Raw genomic sequence first — 9,298 nt, forward strand, 5'->3', positions numbered from 1 at the left:
ATCACATTCTGTTTGCTAGAAGCAGGTCACTAAGTCCAGCCCATCCTCAAGGGGAGGGGAATTAGCCTCCAGTATTGGAAGGGATGAGCATCAGAGATTTGTGGACACATTGGAAAACCCAGCATTGGCATCCCAGCACGTGAGGGTGAAGAAAAGCGGGGAGACGGAGTCTCTGCCCAGGAGGTGACCAGGTAGTGAGAGGCGGAGGCAGGAGATGGGCTGGAGTGAGGACCCCCTGTCACCCAGAATGCGTGGGGGGCTCATCTGGAGGCTGGGGTGGAGAGACAGCTGGCCACGTGGGCCCCTTTCCCGATAGTTTCTCCAGGCTGACTTGCTGGTCCTTTTGATTGTCTGGGGCCCTGAGACCCTCAGTGTGCCCATCTCGGAGATGAGATGGTAGCGTATTCCTCTCTGGAAGCATCGTGGGTATTAGCAAGGTCATGGCAGACATGGAGACGTAAAGGGGTTCAGGCATGTGCTCAGGGCCACCTGCGGCAGTCACGACTGTCCTGGCTGACCCCGCCACAGCACCAAGAGGGAGAGGGGAGAGCCTCAGGGGTGCTTGGCGCACGGGGGCAGGGTGGCCGTGGCCACTGAGCAAAGCTCTGGGGAAGGGGGCGCCCAGCCCTTGGAGTGGTCTGTGCAGAGAGCCCTTGGGGTGAGCCCATCTGTCGGGGCACCGCTGCCGCATCTGTGCGCTGTCCCTCTGGCGGCCATTGATCATGAACTATTGTGGCCGTGGGGGAGCTGTGCAGTCCCAGCTGGGGGCCAGTGCCGTGTGACTTGATTTGGCCTGAGACCGTGTGGTCTTTGACGTAAATACCAAATTGGCCCCCAGGAAAGTGTGTCCTTGCAGAACTTCTGGAAAAGGGTGGGTCCAATAAGACCCTGGCTTGGAGGAGAATGGGAAGGGCGCTTTGTAAACTCTTCCTGAGGAGTCAGGAGGCTGTGGCGTCTGCTGGAGACGGTCAGCCTCACGCGCTTTGGTTTCCTATGCTGGGCGCTGCAGCGTGGCGGGGTCTGGGTGAGAGGGGGCAGCGGCACGAGAGCCGGGCCCCGACTGCCACCCGCCCTCATGTGTCCCGTCCCCAGGCACGGGCGAGAGCGGGAAGAGCACCTTCATCAAGCAGATGCGCATCATCCATGGCGCCGGCTACTCGGAGGAGGACAAGCGCAGCTTCACCAAGCTCGTCTACCAGAACATCTTCACTGCCATGCAGGCCATGATCCGGGCCATGGAGACGCTCAAGATCCTCTACAAGTACGAGCAGAACAAGGTGAGCCGCGGGCGCCTGGGGAGGGGAGCGCCTGGGCAGCTGTGGGCTTGGCGGTGAGCACGGTGGCCGCGTTGCAGGGGTGGGGCCATGCCGGGGGTCCCGGCCAGCCCAGGCTACCCCTGGTCATCCATCCGTTCCTGTCATGGACGTGGAAACAGCAACCACTGCCTTCCTGGGGGCCAGCTGGAGAATTGTGACGGGCATTGCGTGGCCGAGCCCCACAGCCTCCCTCCCAAGTAGCTGTGGGCTCAGGTGATCCCACCTCAGCCTCCCGGGTAGCTGGGACTACAGGTGTGCCACCACGCCTAGCTACTTTTTGTAATTTTTGTAGAGATGGAATTTCACATGTTGCCCAGGCTGGTCTTGAACTCCTGGGCTCAAGCAGTCCTCCTGCTTTGGCCTCCCACAGTGCTGGGATTACAGGTATGAGCCACCATGCCTGGCCTCCGCCCTGATTTTTTTGTTCTTTTTTTTAATAAAGTAGAGGTTGTTTGATGCCCTGTTTTTAAATCACAGCTTTATTGAGTTATAATTCACATTCTATGTACTTCACTTGCTTAACGGGCATAATCTGGTGGTTTTCGATATGTTTGCATAGTCGTGCAGCCATCACTGCTGTCGGATTCCGGAACGTTTCATCTTCCCAAAGGAAGCCCCTTCCCCATTGGCTATTACTTCCACCCCCTCCTCCAGCCCCGGTACCCACACATCCGCTTCCTGCCTCTGTGACTCGGCCTGTCCTGAACATTTCATAGAAATAGGATTGCACACTGTGTGGCGTTTTGTGCCCAGCGTCTGTCACTGAACGTGACGTCCTCAAGGTGCATCCACACTGTGGCGTGTGTCAGAGCCTCGTCCCTGTTCATGGCTGAGTCATGTTCCAGTGCATGGAGGGACCGTGTATGTGCCCATTTATCCCCTGGCGGACGTTTGAGCGCCTTCATGTGTGTGCTGTTGGGAATGGAGCTGCTGTGACCGTCTGTGGACATGTGTTTATGTGGACCACGTGTTCCCTTCCCTCAGTTGCATGCTATGCCCGGGAGCGGAATCGCTGGGTCCCAGGGTTACCCTGAGTTTGCCCTCTGAGAAGCCTCCAGACAGTTTCCCTGAGTGGCCGCCCTATGGGGCAGGCCCAGCAGCCGGGCAGCCGTGGCTCCTGCCAGTGGCCTCCCTGGGGCCTTCTAGCCGAGGGGCCGTTGATCCCGCTTTTGTAGCCCTGTTTTCAGGGGTGGGGCTCTTGTGCTTAGATCTTGGTTTGCCACTTGCCCTGTCTCCCGCTGTGATCTCCTCCAGCTGTGGCCCCCTCTGAGCGTCCACATTCATGTTTGGGCATAGATCTCCATCAACATCTGAAACAGGTGTCTGCAAACTACAGACTGATTTTGTCGATAAAGTTTTATTGGTACTTACCCATTTCTGCCATGTTGCCCATGGTGCTTCGGCAGCAGCAGCAGAGCTGAGTGCTGGAGACGGTCCGTGTGGTCGGGACAGCTGGGCGTGCTCTCTGGCTCTCTGCAGAAGCAGATTGCTGATCCCTAATCTGGAAGTTTCCAGGGAGTGGGATTTTTGGGGTTTGTGTCTCTTTTTCCAAGTCCCCCTAGGTGTGCTTATCCCAGGCCAGATTGAGAGGCTGGGGGCAGGGCAAGGGGAGGGCTGAAGTTGGAGTCGGGGCCAGGGAGCTTTGCTCAGAGGGGACAAGCAAGGGCCGAGTCTCCACTCTGGGGGGCCTGGGAGGGCCCCATGGCTCCCAGAGCCCAGGGCAAGACTCCCTTCTTTCCCATCTGGGTCCCACCCAGTATGTCCCCTCCCCAGTCCCTCAGCCAAACTGTGGCTGGTCATGTCGGCTTGTGCCCCCGGAGGACGGGGATACGGAGCGTCAGGAGGGGAATGGACAGTCCCCTACAGTGTCTGCCACTGAAGGGTATGCGTGTGTGTGTGCAAGCACGTGTCTGTGCGGTCGGCCTGCCTTTGTGACAGGGCAGCAAGCTGGGGCCTGAGGCCGCCCACTGCCCAGGGTTGCGTGAGGGGGAGGCGGCTCGTGTTGGGGCACCGGGTGAACTGTTGGTAAACTGTTGAGTGCGGCGGCTCGGGGGCCGCACGCCGTCCTTAGCACCGGGTGTGGTGCCTGCCCTTGATGGTGTTTGATAAGCATTTTTTGGACGAAAGAGAGAAGCCAGGCGGGGCAGAAACTGAGTCTGGAGCTGCACACTGCGGGCGGTGCCGCTGGTTGCAATGCCCTGTGTCTGGGCTTCCTGCCTCCCAGTGTCTCTGGAGGCAGTGAGTGCTGGGGCTGTTCGCCCGCTCCGGGCGTCGCGGCCGTCTGTTCTGCTGTCGTGCTCCATCATGCTCGGTGCTGCACTGCCCTCCTGCGGGTCCCGGGTTTGAAGCGTGTATGTCCCACGCGTGCTTGTTCCCCACGCCTTCCCCTCCCCACCTCTGAGAAGTGAATCGAAGCCCGGCCTCCCGGCACCCTGCAGACAGCACTACTGGGAGACTTTGGTTTTGGGGCCTTGTTGGAGGAACCGCACTGCGAGGCAGCCTCGTGTTTTTCTGACACGTGGTTACACGAAACTGTCAGTGGTCCTGACTGCACAGCCCGCAGAATGCTGCCGAGGCCAGCCAGGCTTGGAAGAGGGGCCGCTCGAGCTTTCTGGTGGCTCCGTGGCCCCTGGTGAGCTCTCGGCCTCTCCCCTGCCCGCCCTCGCAGGCCAATGCGCTCCTGATCCGGGAGGTGGACGTGGAGAAGGTGACCACCTTCGAGCATCAGTACGTCAGCGCCATCAAGACCCTGTGGGACGACCCCGGCATCCAGGAGTGCTACGACCGCAGGCGCGAGTACCAGCTCTCCGACTCTGCCAAGTAGTAAGTGCGGCCGCACCGGAGGCGGCATGGGAACGGTGGCTGCGGGCCGGCGCCCGGGACCCTTCGGGAAGCCCTCCGCAGCGCCTGTGGTGCCCCCTGCCCGCTCGCCTGGGGCAGGGACATGGTGGGCCCCAGCCACCTGGCCGGAGGGACCAGAGCAGAGCAGACCCTGGACGGGCCAGGCTTTGGCAGGAGCCTGTGGACTCTGGTGTGACACTGGCCTCCTTGTACGCCTGGCCCTGCCACTGCCCTCCCTGGGTCAGGACTGAGCTCCTGGCCACCCTCGGTGCTGGAGCCTGGCCTGTGGCCTGTGGCGCAAACCCACAGTCTCCTAGAAGGGCCGTGGGATGGGAGGTGGATACACCCTGGGCTGTCTCACTCCTGCCTGTGGCATCGTCCCCAGAGCCACGTCTCCCACTAGTGACGGGCTGTGACCCTGACTGATGTCGGGGTTCTCCCAGTCTCTGGGCCTGGGATAGGGGATGACTTGTGTGCTGACAGGTGGCCGGGCCGTGGCTGCAGGAGGCCCCCGCGCGGCAGGCTGTGCACTGCTGCCCTCCATGCTCGGCAGGCAGAGGCCCTAAGGGGACAAGGACAGGCCCGTCCCCCGCCCCTCCTGCTCGTCTTCCGTGTGTTCACTGCCTCTGGGAGGCTGTGGGAGGGCCCAGATAACCAAGCACTTGCAGCCAAATGCCAGGGCCTGCGGGTGGTGCCGGAAAGGTCTGTGCAGGCACCCGGCCTCCCAGGCAGACCACTCGAGAGTCGCCCCACTCAGGACTGCCCAGGGCGTCAGAAATGGGAAATGGTCACAGCCCAGAGGGCCTCAGGAGACCCTCTGATGCCAGGTGGGGTCCCAGAGAGGGGTCGCGGGCTGAGCAGGAAAAGGCATGAGGGGAACCGAGGAAGCCGGAATCAGGCGTGGACTTCAGTAGCTGCGCTGTGTAGACGCTGGCTTGTTGCTCTGGGTGGGTGCCGCACCCGCGGACGGGGGCAGCTGGCCTGAGCGACCCCCACTGTGTTGCAGCTACCTGACCGACGTGGACCGCATCGCAACCTCGGGCTACCTGCCCACCCAGCAGGACGTGCTGCGGGTCCGCGTGCCCACCACCGGCATCATCGAGTACCCTTTCGACCTGGAGAACATCATCTTCAGGTACCACCCGGGCCGCAGCAGGCGGAGGGCGCTGAGAGGCTCCTTTGCTTGCTGTGTCAGCTCACGCCTGCGCACTCAGTGCTCTGGGAGGCCAAGGTGGGAGGATCGCCTGAGTCCCGGAGTTGGAGACCACCCTGGGCAACATAGCAAGACCTCGTCTCTAAAAAAATTTGAAAAGTTAGCCGGGTGTGGTGGTGCGCACCTGTGGTCCTAGCTACTAAGGAGGCTGAGGCAGGAGAATCGCTCAGGCCCAGGAGGTCGAGGCTGAAGTGAGCCATGATGGCGCCGCCACTGGACTCCAGCCTGGGCGACAGAGGGAGACCCTGTCTTGTCTTATTAAAGAAAAAAAAGCCCATGAGTCTTCATCCTCAGGGTGTGTTTGACCAGGCCGGGAGATAAGATGTATCTCTAAGTATGTGTGAGCCAGGGCCGCACAGGGAAGGAGCTGTGGGGGTGTGGGGGTTGTAGTCACATCCATCCAGACTGGCAGCCAAAGAGACCTGGCGGGGAGGACATTGGACGGGGTCTCCACAACGGGCCAGGGCCTGGATGGAGCGACCATGGGGCTGGGGTCTGCAGTGTTGGCTGGAGGAGGGGGTGCCGCAGGGTGCGGGAGGGGTCATAGGGACTGAGGCTGCTAGGGGAGGGGGGTCATGGGAATTGAGGCTGCTGGGGAGGGGGGTTCATAGGGACCCAGGGTGTGAGGGGACGGGGGTCATAGGGACCAAGGCTGCAAGGGGAAGGGGGTCATAGGGACTGGGCTGCCAGGGGAGGGGGATCATAGGGACTGAGGCCTCAAGGGGAGGGGAAGTCGTAGGGACTGAAGCTGTGAGGGGAGGAGTGGTCATAGGGACCGAGGCTGCAAGGGGAGGGGATGTCATAGGGACCGAGGCTGCAAGGGGAGGGGATGTCATAGGGACCGAGGCAGCGAGGTGAGGGGGTTCATAGGGACTGAGGAGGGAGAGGACGAGGGGTCATAGGGACCGAGGCTGCAAGGGGAGGGGTTCATAGGGACTGAGGAGGGAGGAGGGCTCCAGGCTGGGGTGGAGGCGCTGGGTGGTGTGGGGTGGATTCTGTTCTTCATGGGCTGCCCCTGTGGATCCCGTCGGGTCTCCGGGGCTCCAGGTCCACTGTGGCTGGGGCCGGCCAGCAGAGCAGAGTTCTCCATGGGGACCCTCCGTGGGTCATGTGCCGGGTAGGCTGCACAGCTGGCTGGACTCTGCTGTCCCTGGGAGTGTGGACCCTGCCTGCCTGGCCCTGGCCCCGTACAACATCTCCAGTGCTAAGGCCCTGGCTGCTGTCGGGCCGCTGAGGGGCAGGGCTGGGCGTGCCTGTCCTGGGCTGCTGGGGCCAGGTGTGAGACTCCCTCCGCAGGCCTTATTCCCGCCCAGTGCTTGAGGCCAGAAGGCCAAGATGCAGGTGTGGGTGGGACCGGGTCCTTCTGAGGCGGAGGGGATCTGCCCAGGCCTCACCCGGCTCCTAGTGGTGGCTGCATCCTTGGCTTGTGGCCACGTTGCCCCATCCCTGCCCCCTCTTCATGCGGCGTCCTGCCTGCCTGCGCCTTTGCCTCTGTTCTCTTATCACCTGTCCTTGGCCAGGGCCACCCTACCTCTGTGTGACGTCATCTTAACCGGTGACATCTGCACAGACCCCGTTTCCAGATCAGAACCATCCCCGGGTTCTGCAGGGGACGGTTCTGCAGCGCAAGCTCGCCCTGGCACTGGCCCTCATGAGGGAATGATGCCTCCCGGCCAGGGTGTCCCCACCCAGCTGGTGCACTGCCGAGGCCATTGTGAGGGTTCCAGGAAGTCTGTGGGGTTTTCCTTGAGGGCCCTGCCCTGAAACCCACCCCAGGGCTGGGGGTGCCACCCCCTGCCATCTGTCTGTCCTCCCCGCCTGTCCTCCTAGCTCGGCCTCCCAGCGCAGGCAGGGAGGGTGCGGCGTGAGGATGGAGGCAGGGACGGAGCAGCGTGGCCACAAGCCAAGGAATGCCAAGCTCTGGGTGGCTCCTGGGACCAGAGCAGGCCGGGCCGCAGAAGCTGCGGTGTCCTCTCTGGACGTGGGCGATGGTGTATGTTGTTTCAGGAATGCAAGTTTTTCTTGTTTTTTATTCACACGGGGCCCATGACCCCGGGATAAAGCTGAGGCTAGCTGGGCACAGGCCAGGGTGTGGCATGACCATCCCCTCCCCACCTCATGTCTCAGGGTCCCCTCGCAGCCCCACGCTGGCTCCTTCACAGCGCAGGCCTCTGTGTCCTCTGTCAGAAATGTCCTGTCCCCTCCCTGAGCTCAGGCCAGGTGTGTCACCTCCTCCCCACCACCTTCCGGGCCCTTCCCAGCTCCGGCTGTGCCCTCTGTGCTGGGTGCAGAGCCCCGTCCTGAGCCCAGTCCTCTGCCACCGTCATTTCTCTGCCAGCCGCCTCTGTCCGCCATGAGCCAGCAGAGGGCCGGCCAGGTGCTCTGGGATGCAGCTGGAGGCCAGATCCCTGTCTGGAGGCCTTGAAGGCTGGTGGGATCGCCCCAGTGCATGAGCAGGGTCTCCTGCCCTCTCAGGTGGGGACAAGACACAGGGGGACGTGGATCCCAGCCCTGCCGGCTGCCACAGGCATGCGGGAGAGTCCTCACACTCCAGATGGACTGTGGCCTGGTGTCGGCACACCCACTGCCCTCCCGCCTGGCCGCAGCTGCTGGTGCAGGCCCTCTTGTCCCTTAGAGTCACCTGGCACATCTGTCATCCACCTGTGCCTGCTGGACTCCTCTGCAGACCAGACCAGGTGGATTTCACGGCTCACATGCCCAAGGCAGCCCGCTGTCCTCGGCAGAGCTGCAGGGACCCTGGCCTTCCCTGGGGCCTAGGGCCGAGGCCTGAGCGGCACTCTCCGCTTCTGCCTTTGTATTCTTTCAAGAAGACCAAAGTGCCTTTCTTCATTACAGAAAACTTAGAAAAGTCACAAGTAGAAAGAGGTAAACCTCCTGTAAGGAACCCACGCCCACAGGTACCGTCTGAGCTGATTTTTTCTCCCGCTTGTGTGTGGCCTGAGAGTGTGAGGTTGGGCTGCTCACCAGGCGGGGCTGCTCTCCTGCCCCAGGACGATACCAGCAACTCTGCCCTCTGCGGCCGTCACTGGGGGTCCTGCAGGGAGCAACTGTGGCATCAGTGTTTACTCCTGTGAGCGACACTTGGTGAACATCTGTGTCCCTGGCCCTAGCGAGGGGAAAGGCTTCTGTACTCAGGGTGACATCCAGAGGCCGGACGTAGGGTCCGTGGTCACCCATCGCAGGTTCCCGCAGCAACTGGCGCCCAGAATCCTCTGGGTTCTCGCACCCCCACCCTAGCGCCCGCTCCCCTGGGCCCAGTGGTCTCGGGCCCCTTTGCCAGTGAGGGAAGGGTCTGCAGTGGTCACTTCTGGAGGCGGGGCGGCTGCTCTCAGGGCGTCCTTGCCGGTTCTCACAGTGGGGGCTCTTCCTGCTCCAGCCGCTGTCAGTCTGGTATGGCAGGAGGGTCCTGTGTGGTAGCCGTCCTGGGATTGCAGACTGAGCCTTGGGGCCCCAGGTGGCTGAGTCCTGGCGCTGTGTCCTTTCAGGATGGTGGATGTGGGCGGCCAGCGGTCGGAGCGGAGGAAGTGGATCCACTGCTTTGAGAACGTGACATCCATCATGTTTCTCGTCGCCCTCAGCGAATACGACCAAGTCCTGGTGGAGTCGGACAATGAGGTGGGCCCTGCCCTGAGCAGGGGCAGCATGGGGGACCGGGCCTTCTCCACCTGCCGAGCCTGGGTCCCCTCACTCGGGTCCCCTCAGCTGCCCCTCGGGCTGTGTGCAGGGGGGAGGGCCCCTCTGATCCCCGGTGCCTTCGCTTCCGCCAGAACCGGATGGAGGAGAGCAAAGCCCTGTTCCGGACCATCGTCAACTATCCCTGGTTCCAGAACTCCGTCATCCTCTTCCTCAACAAGAAGGACCTGCTGGAGGACAAGATCCTGTACTCGCACCTGGTGGACTACTTCCC

At 62.2% G+C, this 9,298-nt stretch overlaps 1 protein-coding gene across 1 annotated transcript in view; it reads left to right on the forward strand.

The window, feature by feature from the left end:
• The first annotated feature begins 1,097 nt into the window (after nt 1-1,097).
• GNA11 (guanine nucleotide binding protein (G protein), alpha 11 (Gq class)) overlaps nt 1,098-9,298 on the forward strand; it is a 10,423-nt gene continuing 2,222 nt past the window's right edge. Inside the window, exons 1-5 of the mRNA XM_011967329.1 lie at nt 1,098-1,277; nt 3,985-4,139; nt 5,164-5,292; nt 8,877-9,006; nt 9,159-9,298. The exon at nt 9,159-9,298 is cut by the window's right edge and continues 5 nt beyond it. Of these exons, the coding sequence (XP_011822719.1) occupies nt 1,131-1,277; nt 3,985-4,139; nt 5,164-5,292; nt 8,877-9,006; nt 9,159-9,298 (701 nt within the window). The 5' untranslated portion in view covers nt 1,098-1,130. The remainder of the gene's footprint in view (nt 1,278-3,984; nt 4,140-5,163; nt 5,293-8,876; nt 9,007-9,158) is intronic.

Source organism: Mandrillus leucophaeus, unplaced genomic scaffold (genome assembly GCF_000951045.1).
Source record: "Mandrillus leucophaeus isolate KB7577 unplaced genomic scaffold, Mleu.le_1.0 Scaffold8, whole genome shotgun sequence".
NCBI lineage: Eukaryota > Metazoa > Chordata > Mammalia > Primates > Cercopithecidae > Mandrillus > Mandrillus leucophaeus.